The following is a 26,514-nucleotide window of genomic DNA, read 5'->3' as shown; positions in this document are numbered from 1 at the left end:
CAGAGACAGAGACAGAGAGAGAGCAAATATAGAAGCCTAAGCCATGTGGACATATGGTCAACGTTTCACGTTGATATTTACGCTCCGAAATAAATGCTCGCCAGGAATCTGCCTCTCCAGCTTAACTTCGTTTATACTACAGATAAGCGTGAACTGGTTTCCATGGAAACCCCTATAGCAACGAGAAAACATCAAACATAATGCAGCTTCAAGTCCATACCGTGATAACCATAGATCTTCAGGCCGCGGAAGATAACATTTATCTTATGGAGGGTTACCCGAGTTACATGGGTAACTGAAGCGTCAAAGTAATACAGTACTTTCATTATCATGATGAATGACACTACAATGTGATACTCAAAGCAATTAAGGACGCAGCACATTTGTCAATGTTGTATAAAGCTATGAAATCTACTGCATTTAAACAACAAGCCAGAGACCAGCAACAACTTGCTGAAATCAATACAAAACTAAAGTGCACGGACTGCTCTCTCGAACTCGCCAGTGATGTGCGAACTCTTAATTTACAGGCGTCGTGGCAAGTGAAAGCAGTAGTTTTTCTTTTATAAATGGACTGGACCGGGGTGACATTTGAGAATCTAAAAAGTGATGGAGAGGGAGTACAGAGTGTTTCATAAGAACAGGGTGATGGGGAAGAGAGAACTCTCCCTCCCTCCCTCCCTCCCTCCCTCCCTCCCTCCCTCCCTCCAGGAAAGGACATTCTCTGACTGAACACACAGAGGAGTTATTGCAGTCAGGAATATAGGAGGGCTACAACTGATTTAAGACAAACAGCTAGGCCAGACGCTCAAACGACTCAGAGAGGAATTCATCTTTTAAAAGAAATCCTCAAGATTTATCAGGATGCTGATAGATGCTTTAAAAACAATTATAGCACCAGGGCCTGGGGAGTGGAGACCAATCAAAGTCTCTCTGCCCCCTGTGACGGACGGACGGACAGACAGACAGACAACACAGGTCTTTCAGGAAATGAGAGAGAGAAATAGCAGTAGATAGGAATGATAACAAATACCAACAATAAAATGTCAAATGTGCCAAGAAACATAACAGTCATTCTGAAATAATCAAATAAGACATCATCACAGTCACATTATAAACATTGGATAGTGATGATGGATAGGGCTACGTTGTAATACAGTTGTCAACTAGTGAACGATAGGCCTAATGCGGAACCTTCCACCAGCCATGCTTACTTGCACTAATCCAATGTGTTAAATGCATGAGGGGGAGTGACCGAGTGCACACTTCTGGGGGAATGGTAGAGCAAGCCTAATTTCGAGTACCTTTTCCAGTTCCTCCACCCTCCTCTCCAGTCCTCCGGGTACGGTGGCGTTGCCGTGACGGTTGCGGCGGTGTCGACTGTTCCCCCCTGCCCCCGCCTCCTCCTCAGAACCAGGACCTCCAGAGCTGCTGCCACAACACACATCAATACTTCTGACCAACACCAATGCTTTCAACACAGACTCATGTCAATAATAGAACTGGGTACAGTACATTTACATTTTAGTCATTTAGCAGACGCTCTTATCCAGAGCGACTTACAGTTAGAGTGCATACATTTTCATACTGTACACACGCACACACACACACACCTGTAGTTTGTGAAGTAAATCCCATTAACAACGTATAAACCTCCGATTTGTGAGATGTTCCCTGACATTCAAAAGTATCACATCAAAACTGAAAAGCTGTGGTAGTGTATGACTCAGACACTGTTGAATGCACAATACAGCTCTAAATGCTCAGACTTAAGTGTGGAGAGAACAAGTATTTATACCTTTCTAAAGCTTTTTTTACCTTTTATTCCATTAGAACATAAAACCCATCAGCGTTTTATCTCGAAAGGCGAAGAATGGATTCTGAATATGAGGCAATTTAAATATGACCACCTTGAACGCTGAGATGTGTGAAGAGTGCCCTGCATAAATCCACTTCATGTCATTAGCAAACAAAGCGTCCTTATTCATCGGCTAGTGAAAAGAGGTGCTACGGGGTCCTTGGGCTGCAGCTAGTGAGGAACATAAACAGCTCTCTCTCTCTCTCTCTCTCTCTCTCCCCCTTTCTCGTTCTTGCTCTTCTCTGAGAGAAGACTCTCGGGCAGCGAGGGGAATATTGGAACTTATTTCCTAGCGGCTTTATTTAAATAATTACCTGATATTTGTACCCGTGCGGATTGTGCCGGGTCCAAAAACTCTCTCCGGGAATCAAATTATTGGGCAGCCTGTGGGCTTCGCCTCATTGCTTGACAGGGTTGTCTGCATATTTCTCAAAAAGGACCATGAAAAAAAAAAGTGACGCTTCTGGAATTGCTACAGAAAAGCATAGTATTCCATTGTATACCACCTGTAGTGTGTTCAGGCTGTTACCTACTGGGCATTCAATAGACCAGTTAAACTAAGAGAGATACCACTCTCTTGGAGGAGTACAGTATGTCTGCATTACAGGAAAGCAAACTTCAATACTTCTTAAACAAGGTTGAATACCAGTTGAATACTTACTTATGCTGAGCAGTAAAATAAAAAAAAGTTCTAAAGAGTTTGAGACTATACAATCACAAGCTCCCTAGAGGCAGAAATCAGACCCATCTCCCCATCCATCGGAGTAATGCCATATTCATTCCAGCTTTGATCAGCCACTCTTTTCTTTAGCCAGGAGGCTCCACCACTCATAATACAAACACTCACAGGCAGTAATGCAGTTTTTTGGGGCTATTTGACATTTACTTCCTCAGTAACTCAGAGGCTGAGCCCACAGAGATTATTTTCACCCACTCTTTTCAGAACTAAAAAGTGTTGTGCCCATTGCTTTTGATAGAGAGAAAGTCCTTGAAATGCTCTCCATGGCACTTGCCTCTGCCAAGATAAAGTGACTTTTTTTTTTTTTTTTTGCAGAGGCTAATTGAGGCCACTCCTCCCTTGTAGGTGCAAACACACACACACACACACACACACACACACACACACACACACACACACACACACACACACACACACACACAGAGTATGTTCCAAAGTGTGGGCCCCATCATGGCATTGACCTTCCCCGCTCACCATGGACCCATAGCTCGCTCACCCTCCCTCCCTCCCTCCCTCCCTCCGTCTCCAGGGCTTGCAGCATCTGCCAGGCACCCAGTCTAAACGTCCATGTCCTCTGTGCTAATCACCCCACTCTGGTCCATTAGCGCCCCGCAGAGAGCGCATGGGAGACAGGCAGAGACAATGATCCACTCCTGGAGGTCTCAGCAGGTGGTGGTTGGAGAGGAGAGTCAGAGCCAATAACAGAGTAGTAACCCAACGGCCACACACAACAAGCACTGAGATGCCTGGTGTGATCTGCTAGCAGAGGAACTATAAAGTGGAGCCCCAGGGGAACAGAGAAGGCTCATCCATCTTAAAGTCATAAGCCATCTCCAAAGACTGACAACCAGCAACAGGCAGATCGCTATAATAGCCAATATCAACCATAATGATAGTGTAGTGAGAGAGGATGGTGTGAATGCATTAGCAGCCTGTTGTACAGTTTCGTTGGCGTTCACAGAGATGGGGTTGCCCAATCTTTCAGCCATCTTGTGGCGCCCACCTGGCAGCCGCTCTGCTCCACAACACTGGACCACCCGACAGTGGAGGCCAGCCAATCACAGGAGGACATCATTATTGGACCAGATTGGGAGCGTCAGCTGGTGAACTTGGCCGGGATCACACAGAACTTCACAATTTGATGCTGATTGTCCTTATGCAAATGGTGGAAAATAATGTCCAAATGGTGGTTGGGAATTTAACAGTGTGGTGTCCAGCAAAACTGAGGTGTCAATGGCTATGGCTTTGGACATTTAGCAGTGTGGTGTCCAGCAAAACTGAGGTGTCAATGGCTATGGCTTTGGACATTTAGCAGTGTAGCAAGGAGATACATTGAGGTGTCAATGGCCACACCATAAGCAAGAAATATACTGACTTGGTGTGGATTAATTGACTCATGTATGCTCCAATATGTCAATCATAGTAAGTGTGTGGTATGAAGGGGACATAAGCTGTAATCAGCAACAACTCTTTCCGACCTTGAACTTCAACTCCTTATCAAGACACTGGGTCGGCTTGATATGCCCTCATGTTACGTCAGTGTTGCATTGCCTTCCAACTTGTCAAACGATAGTCTGAACAACATTTACAAAATGTACGCGCCTGTTGTTGGAGTACAGTCTTCTACTAGAGCAGGGTTTCCCAAACTCGGTCCTGGGGCCCTCCCTTGGTGCACAGCTGATTCAAATAATCAAAGCTTGATGATGAGTTGGTTACTTGAATCAGCCATGTAGTGCTAGGGCAAAAACCAAAACGTGCACCCAGGGGGGCCCCAGGAACGAGTTTGGAAAACCCTGTTCTAGAGGACACCCTGGCGAGTTAAGCTGTGCTGTCATTTCTGACACATTGAAATCAAACTGGAACTTCTAGTTCTGACAGGCACCGTAAACACAGAGGACATTTTCAGTTGTGAAACTTTAAAATCTATTTAATTACATGCAAGGTCATCTGCTATAGTAATTCTACTAAACTGCTGCCTTCTCTTCCTGGTTCTCTGTTTCTTCAATTATCGCCACATTCACTCCCACCAAACCAGACACAATAATATACGCCCTCATTCTCAACAGAAGTAATATGGAAGGTTTCTCACCTCTGCTGGCGGCCACTCCCGGATCTTAGAGTATCCTAGGAAAACAAAGGAGAGCCATGTTATAGGAAGGGGATCCTCAGACAACAGAAGGCCAGGGTTCTTCTGTACAGTACAGTACATGACATACTGGTGGGCTAGGTCAGGGGGAGGTTCCTTTCCAACTGCTAAGAAATACATGAACAAAGGCAAGGGAAGTCTATCATGTTTGTTTAGGATGAATACTCGATGTGCTTGAGGAAAATGATGATATGTAGCTTGGAGTTATGAAACTGTTTAGTCAGTATTTTAGTATTCAACACGTTGTTGTCCAGAATGTGAAATGCACCGAAGTGACTCTCTGAAAATAATCAGCTTGAAAAGCTTGTCAATGCCTGACACAAAGCCCACCTTTCCTCATTAATCTGCCTTGGGTGCAGACACACATACACACAGACGTACAGACGTAGACGCACACATACAGACACACCTAGGCTCACACACATGCACGCATGTACACACACACACACACACACACACACACACACAGTGCAGGGGCACGTGGTTGTGTGTGCAACACCGAGACAACAACAAAATAACATGGCATCAACATCAGCAGAAATTCATCAGGAATAGCTATTACAGAAAGCCTGCAGGTTGTGTATAAACCTTCTTGAACCTCTGCTGCTGAACTGATATAGATTGCTCCCCTGAATCTAATAGCTTACCCATCACCATACAGCCCCCAGTTGTACCATGCAATCTGTTGTGTAACTCGAGGTGACACACGTTAATCATTTTTCCCATTCTAGTATAATCTTAGAGTTAAAGGTCCACGCATCGGTGATGCCCCCACTGATCCCCTATGATAAAAAAATATCTCAATTTCAAAACAAGGTCAGGACCAGAGATATATACACACTACAGATCGATATCAATTCCTCCCATATGGCCCTGAACAGTGCAACTCCACTGGTGTGATTGAGGGTCTCTGCCTCTCCTCCACTTGATCAGAGAGTGGGGTTTAGTTGGTGCCGGTGGTGGACCTTAGTCTCTAGCTCTGTCTCCCTGACAGCAGAACCAGAGAGGTCCCTTAATAAATTCTGGAAGACCTTCAAAAGGAATCACACTTAATTAGAGGCTTTGGGACTTCAAAGATATAAGGAAGGCAGTTCTCGCTATAGAGAAATCTGAATAATTGTGTACGGTACAGAACTTCCATAGAGAACTTCAAATGGTTGTCTAAATGCAAATCTGTATGTGTATTGTGTATAGTACTTTGGTTTATGAATTGGTACAGTTGTTCCAAGATGCTCTGGCTTTCTATATATATACAGTGGGGGAAAAAAGTATTTAGTCAGCCACCAATTGTGCAAGTTCTCCCACTTAAAAAGATGAGAGAGGCCTGTAATTTTCATCATAGGTACACGTCAACTATGACAGACAAAATGATTTAAAAACATCCAGAAAATCACATTGTAGGATTTTTAATGAATTTATTTGCAAATTATGGTGGAAAATAAGTATTTGGTCAATAACAAAAGTTTCTCAATACTTTGTTATATACCCTTTGTTGGCAATGACACAGGTCAAACATTTTCTGTAAGTCTTCACAAGGTTTTCACACACTGTTGCTGGTATTTTGGCCCATTCCTCCATGCAGATCTCCTCTAGAGCAGTGATGTTTTGGGGCTGTCGCTGGGCAACACAGACTTTCAACTCCCTCCAAAGATTTTCTATGGGGTTGAGATCTGGAGACTGGCTAGGCCACTCCAGGACCTTGAAATGCTTCTTACGAAGCCACTCCTTCGTTGCCCGGGCGGTGTGTTTGGGATCATTGTCATGCTGAAAGACCCAGCCACGTTTCATCTTCAATGCCCTTGCTGATGGAAGGAGGTTTTCACTCAAAATCTCACGATACATGGCCCCATTCATTCTTTCCTTTACACGGATCAGTCGTCCTGGTCCCTTTGCAGAAAAACAGCCCCAAAGCATGATGTTTCCACCCCCATGCTTCACAGTAGGTATGGTGTTCTTTGGATGCAACTCAGCATTCTTTGTCCTCCAAACACGACGAGTTGAGTTTTTACCAAAAAGTTATATTTTGGTTTCATCTGACCATATGACATTCTCCCAATCCTCTTCTGGAACATCCAAATGCACTCTAGCAAACTTCAGACGGGCCTGGACATGTACTGGCTTAAGCAGGGGGACACGTCTGGCACTGCAGGATTTGAGTCCCTGGCGGCGTAGTGTGTTACTGATGGTAGGCTTTGTTACTTTGGTCCCAGCTCTCTGCAGGTCATTCACTAGGTCCCCCCGTGTGGTTCTGGGATTTTTGCTCACCGTTCTTGTGATCATTTTGACCCCACGGGGTGAGATCTTGCGTGGAGCCCCAGATCGAGGGAGATTATCAGTGGTCTTGTATGTCTTCCATTTCCTAATAATTGCTCCCACAGTTGATTTCTTCAAACCAAGCTGCTTACCTATTGCAGATTCAGTCTTCACAGCCTGGTGCAGGTCTACAATTTTGTTTCTGGTGTCCTTTGACAGCTCTTTGGTCTTGGCCATAGTGGAGTTTGGAGTGTGACTGTTTGAGGTTGTGGACAGGTGTCTTTTATACTGATAACAAGTTCAAACAGGTGCCATTAATACAGGTAACGAGTGGAGGACAGAGGAGCCTCTTAAAGAAGAAGTTACAGGTCTGTGAGAGCCAGAAATCTTGCTTGTTTGTAGGTGACCAAATACTTATTTCCCACCATAATTTGCAAATAAATTCATAAAAAATCTTACAATGTGATTTTCTGGAGAAAAAAAATCTCAATTTGTCTGTCATAGTTGACGTGTACCTATGATGAAAATTACAGGCCTCTCTCATCTTTTTAAGTGGGAGAACTTGCACAATTGGTGGCTGACTAAATACTTTTTTCCCCCACTGTATATATATATATATATTTTTTTTTTTTTTATTTTTTTTTTTATTTTTTTATTATTATTATTATTATTATTTTATTTTTTTATTCATTCATGTCTTTGGGCTTCGGGACGATTATGCTTATATCCTCCTCTATGGTGGAAACACTGCTGACAGTTTTATGTTGAGTCACTGACACAGGGGTTTACTGTCAACTGTTTTTCTACTAAATAATGCATAGTGTGTACACCAGCCACATACAGGTAACTGCCAAAATAAAGGAAATGCCAACTTAAAGTGTCTTAATAGAGCGTTGGGCCACTACGAGCTGCCAGAACAGCTTCAATGCACCTTGGCATTGAGTCTACAAGTGTCTGGAACTCTATTGGAGGGATGCGACACCATTCTTCCACGAGAAAATCCATAATTTGCCGTTGTTGATGGTGGTGGAAAACACTGTCTCAGGCGCTGCTCCAGAATCTCCCATAAGTGTTCAATTGGGTTGAGATCTGGTGACAGACACACATACACACCCTTTAAACCCCCTATGCTCTTTTGAGACCCCTCTTTTAAAAAGTCACTGAGATCTCTTCTTCTAGACATGGTAGACAAAATAATAAGCAACTGGGCATGTTTAGACATGACCGTAAGCATGATGGGATGAATTAATGCAGGAACCACACCTGTATGGAAGCACCAGCTTTCAATATACTTTGTATCCCTCTTTTTTATTTAGCAGACGCTCTTATCCAGAGCGACTTACAGGAGCAATTAGGGTTAAGTGCCTTGCTCAAGGGCACATCAACAGATTTCGCCTAGTCAGCTTGGGGATTTGAACCAGCAACCTTTTGGTTACTGGCCCAACCTCTTAAAAACCAGGCTACTACCCAGCCCAACTCAAGTATTTCCTTTATTTTGGCAGTTGTCTGTATATTTCCATAGTGATAAGATCAAATCAGATCCAAAGGTTAGTGAACATAACAAAATGTTTTCATATAAACCCTGGGATTTATAAACACACGATCAAGAGAATAGTAGATTACAGCAGCGCTCGCATGTTGTGGTGCACAATGTATTGATCAAATAGATATTTGACTACATAAAACAGCATAAAAAAATATTATTGTCCATTAAATTGCAGAGAACGGAAATGTCTTCATGCTCACAACCCAACATGCATGCATACCTGAAAGTGTCTTAATCTTGCATGTATAAAAAACAAGGGTTACACAACCATACAGGCTTAAAATGTAAGTGTCTGCCCTTTCACTGAGCTGTGTGCTGCTCTGCACGACTCCCATAAATACCAAGGGAGTCAAGGACTCAGAGGTCTGCCTGGCTGTTCTGTAGAGAGTTGTGTGAATGAGAAACACGACCCTGCTGCTGCGTGTGACATTGAAAAAATGTATCGTTTTCAGATATTCTCCCGGTTTGCATTCCTCACATTAACAGACCACCGTGCGGCGGTTGCTTCCCAGTGTGCTGTCTTGCATCCCGGGCTGGGAGTTGCTGAGACAAGGTTAATGCAATTTAAGTAAGGATACTTCACAGCGCTGCATTATGGGGCTGTGCGGCTCTATTTATCATGCTTAACAGCCTCTGCTGCAGTCCTAAGAGCCACTATTACAGAGAACAGACAGGCCTCAGAAGAGCAGAGAGCATCGGAAACAACACTATGAATGAATGAGCTGTATTGATGTTACATTTCCAGCTCCTATTTTTCACTCTCTGATCATTCTTAGAATAATGCTTTGTTAATGTCAGTATTGCCTTGTAACTTCAGCTTTATGCCTTGTATGTGAATCCATTCACTTTCCAAAGTAATCAAATACACTTTCTCAGACATTTCTTGATTGCCTATTACTGTAGCTCAATTATAGTGTTCTTGCATATTGCTAATTATCTTTATGGAGTCAGATAAACATTTTAATAGGCTAAATAATTAGTCTTATGACGAGTCGCATGTGAGGTATTTATGATATCATATATACTGTATATACACACACGTCAAATATTACTGCCCACTACAGTAGCAAAACATGCTCAACATAAATGTCCAACAAGATATTGTAGCCTATAGCTTTGTGCCACTCCAGGAAAAGAGGAATAGCGTCATGGCAATGTTCTCCCTCTCATAAATCACATGCACCTTTTTTAAAAAGGAATTTATGGATGTTTGCGATCTGACAGCCTTTGTGCACTTGACAGGCCATTAAAATTTCAGAAATCCCAGAAGGAAGGCATGCCTAATAAAAGTTCACATTAGATGCCGACTTGTAGTTTAAGTTAGACGCGTATGTATATTAACCCATCATTTCTTAGGTAAATATAAGGACCTTTAAATATTTACCTGTTAAAGTAAATAAAAAAATATGAAATGGCAGATTCCTGTGTGCTAAATACTAAAGCATTTCTGTGACAATAGACAAGTCCAGCTCAAGGACAGAACTACATACATGTAAATGGTGAGAATAAATGCATTAAAAGGAATTCAGTGAAACTTTGTAATTGACAGGTTTGATGTCGGACAAGAATATAATGATTTATTGTGTGCCAAAGCCATTAAGATGAAAGGCAATGTTTTATACTGAGGCGTTGGCGGGACCTTTAAACATATTACTGCATTAATGACTACAGGCTTTGTTATAGGCAATACCTTTCATGGTCAAGTTGGCGGCTTTTCGTGTCAGTCAGTCTGTGTCGGTCTGCCCATCTATCCATGGCCAAATATATAATTCATGACAATATTCTCCCACTCATAAATCACATGCACATAAAAAAAAAAAAAAAAGAGGAATTTATGGGTTTGCAATCTGACAGCCTTTGTGCGCTTGACAGACCATTAAAAATGTCAGAAATCCCAGAAGACAAGCCTAATAAAAATTAAACAATAGGGCTACTTTTGCATTCCAGCATGCTGCCGATGCCCTGAATTCTCCATCTATGTCTCCTTGCAAAGCCGATTAAGATCCCTATCTGTTACTCTGGAGGCACTCGGTCATATTATGGGTCCATGATTGACATTTCAAAAGGTGAGGCCTAACAATTCAACTGGCAAAATGAGAGGACTACAGCCAATGACCTATTTTAGCTGGCAGCAGTCTTGTAAAGGATACATATTCATCTGGTTAACCTGATTTACACACTTGTAATCTTTGGTCCAACAAAGGTGATACCCTCTGACAATATTGTCTCAGGCTATACAAGCAAACTTCTGAAAAGCTTAGAGAACATTACAGAGCGTCTGCTAAATGACTAAAAATGTAAATGCAAATTACATCTAAGCAGGGAAGCTTTAATTTATGCATTTGAAAACTGGGCAGGGAGGAGAAAGTGCCTGCCTTCCAGAAAAGATTCTCAAGCTTTGCTGGACTGACAGGTGCAAATGAAAAATGAAAATGAGGGTTGTTAAGGTGTTGGATACCACAACGGGGTGTGTGTGTGTCTTATTCACGTATGTTATGCTCTAGAATGGTTTACTTTAAAATCATTTGAACATACAGTACCACAATCAAAACATATTTGTTTGCAAAGTCATATACTGTAGCTACGTGTATATAGTTAAACTGAGTATAAAAAAACATGAAGAACACCTGCTCTTTCAATGACAGACTGACCAGGTTAATCCAGGTGAAAGCTATGATCCCTTATTGATGTCACTTGTTAAATCCACTTCAAATCAGGGTAGATGAAGGGGAGGAGACAGGTTAAAGAAAGATTTTTAAGCATTGAGACAATTGAGACATGGATTGTGTATGTGTGCCATTCAGAGTGTGAATGGGCAAGACAAAAGATTTAAGTGCCTCTGAACGGGAGTATGGTAGTAGCTGCCAGGCACACCGGATTGTGTCAAGAACTGCAACGCTGCTGGGTTTTTCACGCTCAACAGTTTCCCATGTGCATCAAGAATTATCCACCATCCAAAGGACATCCAGCCAACTTGAGACAACTATGGGAAGCATTGGAGTCAACATGGGCCAGCATCCCTGTGGAACGCTTGCCACCTTGTAGAGTCTATGCCCTGACGAATTGAGGCTGTTCTGAGGGAAAAAAGGTGGGGGTGCAACTCAATATTAGGAAGGTGTTCCTAATGTTTAGTACACTCAGTGTATACAGCGCACACAGTTTCAGAACTCAGAACCCAAACCATTCCCCCCTTTGGACCCAGCACCACATTAGAAGCAGATGATCCGGTGGAATGTTCCCTATGGTTTTGTTTCTCTGACAAGGATCCAGGTTTAGGGAAAGTGTTTTCCTTGTACAGCTCACATACCACAGAGGGGTAAGGCCTGATAACCAGGACCACATTGGGGCCTCAGAGAGCGAGAGAGAGGGCCTCTCTGTGACACGGGCATCACTGAAACTACACTTGATTACACTGAAACTACACTACCTCACAGAGGAACGCCACCATAGGCAAGAAGAGAAAGACACCAATGTGTGTGTGTGTGTGATTATTCGTGTATGTGCTGTGTACAGGTGTGTGTGTGATCCCATGTGTATCAAAAGGTGATATTGTGTGTGGGTGGATGGGTTGACAGCAGGAGATGGGGATATTAAATAGATGAGTAGGAACAGAGAGAAATGATGACAGTGGAGGAGATAGTGCTGCTGCCATTACAGGACTCTCTTTGTTCTCCCTCCCACTGAGATGGGCTGGTCAGTAGGGCCGGGAGGATACACAGTATTGCGATACTCGTTAGTATCGTGGCAAGGAAACAAAACACGAAGTGGATTTAACGTCTTTAGGAAAACAGCCCTGATGTTGGAAACAAACATCCTTATGTTGTCATCCAGAGTCACATGTATTTATTTTCCAAACTATAGCACACAATATTTTACAAACAGCGGGTTTTTAAAGGACCAAATAGTTGTCTGCTTCGTGTTTCCATTTTTGGCATGGAAAAAATATTGCAATACAGGTATTGTCACAGCTCTACTGGTCAGTGCTACACTGCTTTTACCTAGTCACATCTTCATGAAAGGGTTGTGATAGAGCAGGAACACACAGCGCTCCACAGAGGAGGAAGAAGGGGAGGATAGTGTGTTTTACTTAGTTCAGATAGACAGACCCAAGAAAGGATGAAAAGAGAGAAATACGAATCAACTATTTTACATTTTTTTTACATTTAAGTCATTTAGCAGACGCTCTTATCCAGAGCGACTTATAAATTGGTGCATTCAACTTATGATAGCTAGTGGGACAACCACCCAATATATATATATTTATATTGTTTATGGGGGGGGGGGTAGAAGGATTACTTTCATTCATTATCAAATGAAAGTCGGAAAGCTCACTAATCAAGTTCATTTATTATTGATGCAACACTGTCTGGACTCAAAACGATAGGGGATCATTTTGTTCTGCAGAAACGTCAACGTTTTCTTAGTATTTGAAGTTGCCAGTACCGTCTCAGTCCAGACATCTTGATACCAGTGCAAAAGCTAAAAAGCCTGACAGTTTGCTCTCGAGGTAGCTGTATATTACACAGCCCAACATGGCAACCGCTTGTCTGTGTGATAAATGGGGTCAGAATGAAATGGCACATTTTTGGAATGCTCCGTCTTTACAGATGTCTGCTTGACAGCTCCCTGTAAATACACGTTTCCAAATTCTCTATTGTTCTCTCCATCCCTCTCTCTCTATCCCCACTTACTCTCTCTTTCTGTATGTCTCCTTCCTTCCCTCCTGTCTGTTTTCCTCTGTTAGCTCGTCACTACGGTCACAAAAGGCACAACACACAACCAAATATGACCGTCAAACATCCTTAGACCAAAGACAGGGAGTGGTAGAGCAGTGGGTGAGATGCAGTGTGGGAGATACCCAGTGGTTAGTCATGGCAGTGCCCACATCTGCTCTGACTTAAGGGAAATATGTTGCAGTGGTAAGGTGGGTGGAGTGGGCACCTCCATGTCTCATTTCAAATGGCTGAAGTGTAATCTGGTTATGTCTCAGTGGGAAGGAGTGTGGTTCAAGTATGTGTTATGACATCTTAATCTTCTGGATTCACTATATGGTACGTCAATGGAGTATAAACCTCTTTACTTGCTACACATGACACATAGGTTAAATGAGTGGGTGGGTGCTGACTCTTATTTCTAGTGAATTAAGTGTTTGCGGGCCTACTGACTTGATACATTAAATTACTAACTACATTTGGACAGCTTTACACAAATATATCATCTGACATACTGTATAGTACAGACAGAAACCCTATCTGTAAACACAAGGAGGAAATCGAAATCGTATTATATTCCGGCTCATAGTTACACAGATGAGTGCTTCTGCTGTTGCCTTCGTTACGGACATATTCTCATTGATGTCCTTTCATGTCTCTGCACAGAGAGTTTGACAGCACTTCAATTGCACACTTGTTGACTGCACAGTAATGATCTCCTCAAGGAAAAAGTAACAGAACATGATATTTTCAACATCACTGCTTATAGAGACAATCATAACAATAACAATAAGCCTGATAGTATGGACTCAGTCTTATTCACGTCTGTTATGCTCTACAATGGTTTGCTTTAAAATCAATTGCACATACAATACCACAATCAAAACACAATAGTTTGCAAAACCATATACTGTAGCTACATGTGTATATATAAAATTGGCTTGGCCTTCCTATGATATCTATTAATGCAGGGGCCTGAATAGGCAGGGACTCCTCTGTTCGCAAATTGCATGCTCCATATCAATAGCCTGTCATACATTACAGATTAGTTCCAGATACGGCTCTGAAGTGTGTTTTTAGAGAGACTTGCTGCAACACAGGCTCCAAATGAACCTTTGATTAATGTTAGCACTTAGCCCTATGGACCTTGGAGCTAAGCTGAGCTGTGTTGTGCTGTGTTGTGACCATCTCAAAAACACAGCTGTCCAAGCTATGTGTTTTTAGTACTGCTAATGTCATCACGCTCAGAGAATGGTTACACAGAATGAGAATGCATTTGTATTTGTAGCGTATTGTAGTGCATCATTTTGCCATACGACCTGGTTTATATAGAGCAGCGTTTCCCAAACTCTGTCCTCGGGTCCCCAAGGAGTGCACGTTTTGCTTTTTGCCCTAACCCTCCGCAGCTGATTCAAATAATCCAAGCTTGATGATGAGTTGATTATTTGAATCAGTTGTGTAGTGCTAGGGCAGTTTGGGAAACCCTGATATAGAGCAATGCATTGGTTGCGGCGCCCTTCTTCTCAAGCAGCCTATGGAGTGATTTCTCTCTGACCAACAGTGCCTCTGTTTGGTGGCACTGTGGTATCTATCTATCTATCCATCTCATCATCACATTCTGCTCAGGGGAGGGGAGTGTGTGTGTTGGGCTGGACTCAGCTGTAGATCACCATGGGAATCTAGAGGTCTATCCTGTTTTGTACTATACACTTAGAAAAAAAAGGTTATTTGGGGTTCTATATAGAACCTTTTGGTTCTTCAGATTATATTAAAGAACCCTTTACTAAAAAAGGTTCTATATATATACACCCAGTGAAGACAAAGAACCTTGAGGGTTCTATCCCTTCCCAGAGTGTAATGGGGATTTTAGAAATTAAGCTAACCCAGTCACATCAAACTCTGAAATGACAGCTAACATTCCCTCTTAATTTGTTTTAGCTGTTTTCCCATTGACATTTATATCTATATTAATGCTGCTGCTGCATGACTTCGCCTGTTCAGAAAAATGGCGAGCTGACGTCCGACACGTTAGCGCTCTATGGCAAGGGAAATATTTCATTCATATTCTGCAACATTGTTGCCATGGTCTGAGTGGCAAACAGCCAGGCCCAAACTTGTGCTGTTGCAAACTAAATTCTAGCTAGAAGCAAGTGGAAATTATGTGTTTAATAAAAGCATGCACTCATAAAAAAGGAGTTCTAGAAACTTTTGGTTAACTCAAAATGTAACTGCCATTCCGATTCAAAAACGAACTGCCAATCCATTCCAGCATGACAAAGCCCGAGGACGGTGGTTGAACCAACTTGCAACTAGCCTACCAATAAGCACATTTGTTAATGTATTAAGGTAAGCAAAGTTGATTCTTTAATTAAAATATATGAAGCCAAACAGAAAAAGCTAGGCTACTTTAATTCACCACTTCACAAGCTAGCTATCTCTTTCAAATAAACTTGAATTATGGGATATGCCAAATAGAGCTACAGACCCAGTCTGACATTGGCAATTAGCTAATTTTTTCTTTTATTTCAGTGTGCAGTCAATTGAAGGGACTATGTTTCATTAAAACCATTAGAAGACTGTTGCTGAATGAGACGTATAAATTATTTATAATAAATTAGGTATAATAAGTATTGGTGATTCAATAGCCTAGTTAATCATTACATTACTTTTAACACACTATCTATGTTTTGCTCAGTCTGGCAGTAACCCAGAACTATCAGAGGCTCTCTCTTTCGGCTGCTGCGGACAACTACATGTAAGTTGTTCTTCTACATCATACTAATTATATGTCTGCATAGCATTTTGGCAGGTTAACTCATGCTTATTTCTGAAGATTAACTCATTTTGTCTTCTTCTCTGGAACCAGTCAAGCAGCTAGCCCAGTGGCTAAGGAGTTGGGCCTGTGGCCGAAAGGTGGCTGGTTCTAATCCCGGGCCGGGCGCTGGATTGTTTTTGTTGAAGAATTGATCTGACAACTGGAGGGCAGCTGGGTTCACATCCTCAAAACATTCCCCTAACGTTAAGCCCTTGAGCAAGCCCCTTAACCCCAGAACATGCTCTCCATCCAGGGGAACTGCACTGCAGCTTGAACCTGTGATCATCTCAACTGTATGTGTGAGGTCTGCTGTTTGGGGGGGGGTTGAGAACAGAGCAGAAGACACCTTTTTGTTGTTCACTAACTAATGGACAAAGTATTGTATTGTAAAGAAGTCAGCCAGAGTTGACGTGGGCCATCATTCAAACAAAAAGATGCCTCCCTGGCCACCAGCGCATATTTCCAACTATGTTGACATTTAAATGGCAAATTCTAAAAACTCTGCCATTATTTAATTGTTTATTCAAGTATATTCTTAGCTCAAAATATTATTATTTAATAGTAGTAGCCATAATTCATAAATGGCACCATGCAGTGTTCTACAGTATATGGAACCATTTCGGTTCAGTGAAGAAGAACCTCTAGGGTTCTGATCAAAGAACCATATAAAAGGGTTCTATATAGAACCTTTAGGGGTTTCATATATGAAGCAAGCGATAGAACCCTTTTTTGTGTACAATAACTTGGGGAGCCAAATTCCTTATTGATTGATATGACTTGAGCCCAGAGTTTATCCTGCTCTGGTTACATGGTCAGGCTAAACTCCAGGCCCTAGGTATTACACTAAGGGGTAAAGGTCAGTGAGGTTGGGTGACATGTGACCTGGTCCACACCTGTAGTAAGTGAGTGGTGGCCCCTGGGTCAGAGGTCATGGCTTCGTTCTGTTCCGTGTTGAGCTGCGTCAGCTGTTGCTCCTCCTCCGTCTCCTTCTCCCCTCCGTCGTCATCCAACTCATCCAGGCTCTGCAATACAGAGAGAGAGAGAGGGGGAGAGAGAGAGATGAGTTGAACACACCTTTATTGAATAATTCAGGTGTGAATAGAGAGGTCAACGTCTTGAATGGTCTTTAGGTGCAAATCAAAATAAACTATCCAATACACTAAGTAACATATCAACAGGATGTAAATCTATTGTAAGAGAGAGAGAGAGAGAGAGAGAGAGAGAGAGAGAGAGAGAGAGAGAGAGAGAGAGAGAGAGAGAGAGAGAGAGAGAGAGAGAGAGAGAGAGAGAGAGGGGCACGGGGAGTGAGACACCACCACTGACGTTGACGCGCGGTGACAGCCGGGGTCTTTCTCACTGTAACCGTGGTAACCTCCGGCGAGATGTGGCCCCGGTCCCCTTAATCCTCTTAAGACATTATTTATTTCACAGCCCCTGGACAGCTCTGACGCAACCTAGGCCACATTCACTGGGACACGCAGGCAACAGGAAGACAGCCGGCAAGGGGTCCTTACATTGCTGCTGTGGACGTGTAGTCAGAGAGGGCTTTTTGACCAGTGGAATGTCCCCGAAAACACTGGGAGTCAACAACACTCTGTGACGTATGGGTCAGTCACGACACAGCGAGAAATTGTGCACATCTTTCTGGGAAGTCTTCCAACTTTACTGAGGCATCTCTGCTCTCAGCTTCATCTTAAATTGTTTATAATATATCATCTTGACTTTCTATTTAGGCAACTAATTCATGAAATATGCGATTAAGATAAGGAGTGCAACAAAATAAATGAAGATACATTGAGAAAATACAGTTTGACTTTGAACTTGACGGTTGTATCATCAATATTGACAGAAACAGGAGCCAACCTCCCACACGTACAGAATACAAACCAGTCTTTCCTGTTTTCACAAACAAAAAAGGTGCTTACCGGACGAACAGGCCCTTGAATGGTAAAAATAGCCTTAAAAGGCTAAAAAGGAATGTTGTGATTTGCAAAGACCTTCCTGCCAAAACGTTTATCAGCACGCCTGGGGAAATGCCAACTCTTTTCTCCTCTGCTCTAACTCAGGCCGAGGTTAACGCTAGTTGTTCTCGTCTGGCCTATGACATATCGCGCGCACACACACAACTTTTAGGAGCATGCTGCCTGTGTCCGTGCAGACTAGCCCAGTAAACACACACTGCCTGCCTTTAGCCGTCTGACCCCTGCAAAGGGCACAGGGATTCTCTGTGCTGTTTGATTCGCCAAAACGTTCCCCTGCTCCCTCCCAACTGCCTACAGCAATACACAGCTTTAGACTACAGAGAAGCAGGGGTCAGAAACATAGAACAGCCAGATATGGAATAATGAGGGATATTACACAGTCTAACAGAAGTCAGTCTATATCAACACAGTGTTTACTGACTAAAAACGTTGCTATGCACAGTTGCCTGAACAGAGGGACTTTACATCTGGAATTGGGTTTTGAACGTTTATTTTGGATCACGGTGCTGGCTGTTTTACCCACTATTACTTAAAAATCATTGCCATGCATTTGTCTTATTCCAGATAAAACAAATGGGAGATCTGGGATCATCTTTTTAAGGGATGTTTTTGTTTCGGATGTCAGCAGAAAGAATCTGTGTTTTTCCCGACCCAGACGGTGAGAGGAGACTGGGTTAAGCCATATTTTGTCTCTGTTCTCGATCAGTCATGGTGGCCACGTCTGAGTCCACAGGGTCAAATAGGTTTATGTCAACAGAACCATGGATATATAACCTTGGTCCAGCATTCCCTTTCACATTACCAAGTCCAACAGTGAAGGATTATAGGATACTGTCCCTAGCATGCTAGTAGATATCATAGACTTCCAGTCATTGCACTAATGCTAGCTTGCATTGGCTCACGAAACTACCTCTAACTTCCTTCATACTGGAGGCAGACATAAAAATAATAGTATACTGTATATGACTAACTATAAAGAATAGGTATACAGTATCATGGTGCAACCACACAGCATATCCAACAGACAACTGTAAAATACAGATAAACACTTAGCATACACACACCAACACGTATCCATTAAACACATAGCTCAACCAGGGACAAGTATCACCTATTGAAAGCAGGAATTGGGCACTAGTGGTTGCCCTGGGAAACTCTGAGTACATTTCCTCCCGTCAAGGGGCTCCGATAAAGTGGTGATGACACACACCAGAGGGGAGAGGGGAAGTGGAGGAGTGAGTTCTGAATAGAAGCAGCCGAGTCCCAACATTCCTTCCTCTTCCTGTTTATAATGTGTGGGACCTCGGCAGGCGTAAAGCGCGAGGCCTCTGAAGAGCGTTTACTCAACATGGTATTGAGGTCTCCAAAGGCCATAACACCGGTGTCCATCATGGGAAGAAACATTAATTTAAGAAGCTACATCTGGACCCAACTGTGGCAGTCTATTAGGAATGTGTGTGCTGGGTGGAAATGTGGTCCTTTTGGGGGAAAGTGATCGCAATCTATCATTCTAATGCTGTATCCATGGCAGGAGGAATTTGCAACATGTCTGACTTTTGGTGTCTATACCTCCCTGAATGGACATTTCCGTGTCTCAAATAACACTGCTTATGTACTGGAGATGAAGAATCTGAACAGTGTACAGCATCCTCACCTTGCTATAAGATGAAAAAAATACTCAAGCACAATTTCCAACAGCTGCTCCTTGACAGAACTATAGCTGCAGACAGCTCATACAGGAAGAGCAAATGTGGTCCTATACCATAAACACTTATAACACTCATATATCCTCTCTCCCTCTCCTCAGAGGTCCCGGCTAAAAAATCTAAGCTGACCGCCTGCGCCGACTTGTTAACGTGCCAGCGCTCTGTCCATTTACTCCTCAAATTTATTAATAAACAAGCAAAGGGCACCTCCGTCCGCTGGTCTCTTCTTCCCACTGGAGGCTGCTGCTACGGTGGTATTGTGCGACCGGGCTTAATGACTTGTGGGCATTAATTACCTGCCGCATGCCCTGACATTGACTGAGTTCATTTGGATGATGTATTAGATATGGAGCGGAGAGGAGCAGTGAGGAGAGGAGAGGAGCAACGGCACTGAAGTGATTCACCCACTGCCCACTGTCCGTTAATCATCAGCGTTGTTCGTTCAGCCTCAGCTCAGCTACGACCTGGCTCACAAACACAACACAGAGCTCTCTGGAGGGACTGGAGGAACTCAGGTCTGTCAGAGATCAAAGGGAGAAAAACATCCACGATGAGAGTCAGGGGGATAAATGTAACACTTGTTGCCAATGTGGGTTAAAGTAGAGGTATGCCAGCTATGAGGCTTGACCCATATCATCTGGCAAGGTCATAAGAGTTTATGTAAAATATGACTGTCTGGTTATCGTAACAACTTGTTATGGTCCTAAGTGAAATAATAATATCATGGAGGCAGATTAGGTGAATGCTGAATCAAACTATGGTTGATTCACTGAGTAAAGGGAACAATGTGAAGATCCAAGTGCAGCAAGAGTCCAAGGGAGTGGTGTTCAGTGCCCGGATTCAGGCAAGCTGGCATGACGCACACACACACACACACAGAGAGAGAGAGAGAGGGAGAGATGAAGAGGCTGCACACTGCTCAGTGGGCTCTCAGTCAGACAGATGGAGGTGCTGGTCAGCTATGGGTCCAACCATAAACCATCCCTGAGCCTCTAAGTCAGTTCCAACTCTCTCTCCCCTAACCCAGAGAGCGGGATTTATCGGCCCTGTTAATCCCAGACTGGTTTTGTTCCCAGAATACGTCGTTTTTTCATTTAAATTCTGAGTTGAAATTCCAAATAAACTTGTTTCTCCTTGCAGGAGTTGGTTTGGGCCTTCAAGTCAAACTGTGTACAAGACATTCTCATAAAGTGTAGCTTGTCTTGGCTATGAGCTCAACTTCTTTATGTATTCTTTTAATCAATGTTTATCAAGCACAAGCCTGATAAAATGCTCTGACAACCATGGAATGGGAAAGGAACATTAAACTGGGTCTAAACCAGAAATCAAAATGTCCCCCTTTTTATCACAAACCTTTCAGCAATAACGTTTTAACAAGCACGTTTAAAACTCCACCAGACATCCCAGGGACGTAATCTCCACGTGAGGTGACAGTAAAAGCCTGCCATTACAAAACATAGGCTACAACTGCTAGGAAACACACTATATTTCCTCCATGGTCATCAAACATGAGACAGTGTGCTAGTATCAGCATCCCTCTCTGTTGTAGTCAGACCTGGGCAGCCAGGAGGCCAAGCAGAGGTCTACTGTCTGGCCTCTGGGCCCAGCTTGAATCCATCTGTGGGAATAGACCATGCAACAACACCACAATGCGTTTCTCACTGTGCTCTTGCTTTGCAAGCCTCATTCTATGCTCAATAACCTCTGTGCTTTGGACGAAGAGCCAGGAATTGAACTGCTGGGCATGTTATGAGGCTTTGGGGGAGAGAGGGCAGAGAAGGTATTCAAACAGTCTCAGCGGCTAAACTCCTAAAATGGTAGCTTACACTGCAATACCACCCAGCTCTCTGTTCTAACCCCATTTCTAAATGTTGTATCACAGAATGGGGTCGTCTTGTTTTTGGAGAGCATTAGGATTTTGTATCAACTGTGAGAAAGAGAATCAATGACATTGATCAATATCTGCCATGTGCAGTTAATGGATAACAATCTACTATACTGTTTAAACCTCTAATATAACTGTATATAATATACATATGCCATTTGGCAGACGCTTTCATCCAAAGCGACTTACAGTCATGCGTGCCTACATTTAACATATGGGTGGTCCCGGGAATCGAACCCACGACCCTAGCGTTACAAGCGCTATGCTCTACCAACTGAGCTACAAAGGACCACCAGTCAGTCTCCTGACAGGGCTCATCCTGCCTAAAGCAGTGCTTCTGACCTCAGCGGGACCTCAGAGGATGTGTGGTGGTGACCTCTCCCCGGTTTTATACGCAAGCCGACAGACCAGACATAAAAACAATGATTGATAGTTTAGTGAGTTGCTCAACTGCAATGAAAATATCAAAGGCTTTGTAATGCATACCAACATGTGACAACATACAGTACTTAATTGCATTAATTACATGTATTGGATTACGCATTCCTTGTGCAAAATTATCATTGATTTTCATAGGCCTCTCGCTACTAGGAGAGTTCTCCTCTGCCTCGTGTCTTTTTTCCAGCCTTAAATGAGACAGACACACACACACACACACACACACACACACACACACACACAGACAGACAGACAGAGACACAGACAGAGAAACAGACAGACAGAGACACAGACAGACAGAGACACACAGACAGCGACAGACATAGACAGACAGACACACAGACAGCAACAGACAGCGACAGACAGAGACACAGACAGACAGAGACACAGACAGACAGAGACACAGACAGACAGAGACACAGACAGACAGAGACACAGACAGACAGCGACACAGACAGACAGACAGAAAAGATGATGGGTTCAGGTGAGCAATATTTAATGACAAACGGAGAAAACAACCTTGGTAAGAAGATGACGCCACACGACAAGCTCTGGGAAATAGTGTGTAATATTATGAACGCATGACATTCGCTGATCATATGTTACACCGTAGCAATTTTCCAGTCATATGGAGAATTGCTTAATTACATGGTTTTGCCTCTTAATTCCTAATGAATAATTAGTAGCTGGATGTTTGGTTGAATTTATGCAAGAGGAAATAGGCTACTGTACACATTAGACCATCTTGGAGAAAAGACAGAGAGCCAGTGCTGTCTTGTCTTTAGACGGCCAAGCATTTGAAAAGATTACAGACTCACCTTGTAACGGTGATGGCCAACAGATCCACTCTCCCCCTGTTGTCATCCCTTCCAGAACAAAGTGATTTTACACTGTGTAAAAAGACAGCTTGACGTGAAGGCACATGCCCGTTCCAGCTGTTAGGATTTTTGACCATAATGTTCATCTTTCATACCAGGACATGGCATCCATTCATGAAATAAAACATGAATATTCAAGACAATAGACTTCAGCACAATAGTTCTCTGTTGGAGTCCATTCAGCACATTTGGGCTCATCAACGTCCAATGAGAGCAGTGTTCAGTACATCTGTCTAGTCTTCTAAACCTATCAAATCCTCAAATAGAAGCATCCCAGCAGGACTGTATACTGTGCAGACCAAACTAACCAGTTGGCCAAGGGGTCTTTATCTCTGTGTGTTGACTCTAGCTCCCTGCATAAACACTGCTAGCCTGGGTCTGATGGAAGGGTATGCAGCTTGTAGTTAAGGCCCCATTAACAAGTCTATTGTTTGTTTTCTCTAGTGTTTGACCAGGGAGGAGCGCCACACTCACATTCAACTGCAAACACACTCAACTGCAAACACACTCGGTCCAGTCCACTGCTCTGGCTACCCTAGAGCAGCTGGTTTGTCAAGGTATACTATCATGATGACAGGAAACCTCTACATGACTCAAGGTTCAGACGTGCCTGTCCACAGGTATAGGGAAAGGGAAATGGGATACCTAGTCATTTGCCAGATGTTAAATGTATCCCATCTACAGTTGCCTGCAGACAGTTTCAAGGCCTTCACGCCAACTGAATGCATTCAACCGAAATGTGTCTTCTGCATTTAACCCAACCCCTCTGAATTAGAGAGGTGCGGGGGGCTGCCTTAATCGACGTCCATGTCATCGGCGTCCAGGGAGCAGTTGTTGGGGGTTAACTGTCTTGCTCAAGGGCAGAACGGCAGATGTTTCCACCTTGCCAGCTTGAGGATTCGAACCAGAGACCTTTCAGTTACTGGCCCAACGCTCTTAACCGCTAGGCTACCTGCCACCCCTATTCGATGGCAGTGTGGTTTTCAAATGATACCAAAAGTTACGTCCAACTCTTCTAGTTTGACACTGTTGATACTCTTCCTGTTGGCATGACAACATGACAATGACAACAATACCATCTTGTCTCCCGAGTTGGCGTGAAGGCCTTGAAACTGTCTGCAGGCAAGTGTAGATGGGATACATTTAACATCTGGCTCTTCTAGCCACAAGCTACGGGTCCTGTACTGTACCTCAAACCAGAGTGAAACCAGGACAATCATAATGAATCCTATCCCTGTAAACCAGCAGTAATAACAGGGTGTGTGTGGTGGTGGTATACGGAGGCAGCGGGTAAGCTGGTTCTGTGTTGTCTAACGCCTCATCAGACCGACATTATCATTGCGTTTGGGTACACCAGAAGTACATTCATTTCCAATGGAATGCTGTGTTTGCCTTGCAGCATTGCGTTGCAGAGGCAGTTGCAGTGCGTAATGTGTTCTGTGTGGTGAATGAATCCAACGTATTAATCCAATTGTATCCGTAGACTTAACAGAAATAGTAGCAAAAGGTGAATGTTGAACTGTTGTTGCACACATATCCAGAAAATGTTTTGGATAACATCATGAAAAAAGTTTGACTGCAGAATGTATTACGCAGCATTGATGCAATGACGCTGTCTGTCTGATCGATGCGTAACCCCCTAATCTTGTTTTCGGCCTCAGCACTGGCAAGAATACTTACTTCCCCCTGCTTTCCACACGGTGCGGTTCTAACCCCTCGACCCCTTACACCCCCCCCCCCCAGGGTCACAGTGTTCCAACATATAGAACAACCCCGAGCATGAGGCTGTTTCTCATCCAGCGCCGGGCCGCTGAGCTCCCGCCATTGTTCTCTGCCATTCACCGCACCATCCACACGCACACAGTCCTACAGAAGCCACACGAGCGGATTAAAAGCATGCAGGGGGAAGCAGTGCAGGTAGCCAGGAGACAACAGGGAAAGCAGGCAGCCTCAAAGATCTCCCTTTCTCTCTCCCTCCCTTCATTCATGGCCGTTCCGTTGGCTGCTGACACACGCTTAGAGGGAGGTATGGGCGTCAGGGGAGGTGGGCGGGAGTCACCGCGGTGGTGGGAGGGACAGATGGGACAGATATATGAGGCTAACCCAGGGTTTAATGGGCTGCTTATCTCCTGAGCCAGTCCTACTGTGTCTGTCAGCCCATTACAACCTGACCTCCAGCCTCATACGCCCTGTAGGAGGCAGACAGACCCACATTCTCCACACACCCTCATCTTTGGAATGTCTAGTATCTGTAGACATGAACAACCCATCAACCTCTGCCTGACCTGCTTTAAGAATACCAGTACAAAATGGGGCATTACATAGTAGCTGACACCCCATAATATTCTGTCAGCCTTTTGAAAACTTGGATCTAAGTCTACCTAGTAACCTGGCGCCGAGAGGAGAGCGCTCATCCGAGCGGCAGGGGAATCAGCAACAGCAGCACTTAACACTGGGTTATTGTGTCAGTAGTGGTTCTCTCCAACAAAAGGAGGCAATAGAGAGATGAAGAGATGTCTTGGCTGGTGTGAGCCAATAAGACCCCTCGGGACGCTTAAAGAAGAGAAAGACATCAGTTTTTCGTCCCTTTGATTGGGTTTATCTAAAAAAAACTAGCCAACGACAGTCAGAGCCAAGCGCCATTCAGTCCCTCGCTCCTTTTGTGTGAGCCCTCACGGTTTTTGGCCGCAATGGCCCGGTTTCTTGGCGGCAGCTTCTTCGCTCTCATATAGTCTCTCAACTCTGGGACTATTCAGGTTTCATAGAGCTATCAAAAGAGCCAAAGAGACGCTGGGCTGCAGTAAAGCCGGGTCCACAGCAGCCAGCTAGAGCAGTAGCAGCAGTCTATCACGTTGTCAGACTGGAAGATATCATCACTTCTCATGCCCAGGATGAATCCAAACAACCTAAAGGGCAGTGGTACAATACCAGATTCCTTTGTCCTTTCACGGGGTAGAATAATATATTCTGTCTAGAACATGACAAAGGATGTGTAAAACCAGTGCATACCATCACAACTATGACCCTGTAAAACACAGAGCCGGGACAAACACAATGCATGAGATTGGATCAAGTCCTCTGTGACTGCAAGGTTGTAGAGTCAATTTCCAAGAGAGGTCTCAATAACTGTCACAACCTTTGATTGGAATCAAGGTTCTTTAGATTTAGGTTAAACAAATACAAGTCTAGTCAAGACAATCTGTCATTCAAGAGGGAGATACGAATAAGATGGCTGTGCAGCTCTTCTGTAATGCATCAGGGTGCCTGCTCATCGAGTGACAGAAGGAGATGAAAGAGGAGATGAAAAGATAAGTAGTGGTGACTCAGACCAGTGTGTGTTGTGTCTCTATGGTGACTGATGGGCCAATAGGAGAGAGCAGAGCAGTAGTAGCCTGATGGCACCTGATGGCAGTACTGAACCATCCTCCCCTTCCTCTACTATACACCTTCATAGGTCTACCACTGATGCACAACCAACACACACCTCCAACAACACAACACACACCTCCAACGGGTCACCTAGAAACACACTGACACACACTTACCACAAACACAT

At 43.6% G+C, this 26,514-nt stretch overlaps 1 protein-coding gene across 2 annotated transcripts in view; it reads right to left on the bottom strand.

Annotated features, from left to right (window-relative positions):
* Positions 1 to 26,514, bottom strand: part of LOC311129152 (PRKC apoptosis WT1 regulator protein-like) — a 66,929-nt gene that overhangs the window by 5,274 nt on the left and 35,141 nt on the right. The window contains exons 3-5 of one of the 2 annotated variants that reach the window (XM_084161452.1): positions 16,963 to 17,091; positions 4,687 to 4,721; positions 1,305 to 1,431 (exon numbers count right to left, since the gene is read on the bottom strand). In XM_084161452.1, the coding sequence (XP_084017578.1) occupies positions 1,305 to 1,431; positions 4,687 to 4,721; positions 16,963 to 17,091 (291 nt within the window). The remainder of the gene's footprint in view (positions 1 to 1,304; positions 1,432 to 4,686; positions 4,722 to 16,962; positions 17,092 to 26,514) is intronic. The other variant, XM_084161453.1, reaches the window with a different exon arrangement.

This window comes from Coregonus lavaretus, assembly GCF_964263955.1.
Source record: "Coregonus lavaretus genome assembly, chromosome: 5".
Classification (NCBI taxonomy): domain Eukaryota; kingdom Metazoa; phylum Chordata; class Actinopteri; order Salmoniformes; family Salmonidae; genus Coregonus; species Coregonus lavaretus.
This window is presented reverse-complemented; position numbering and strand designations above follow the sequence as displayed.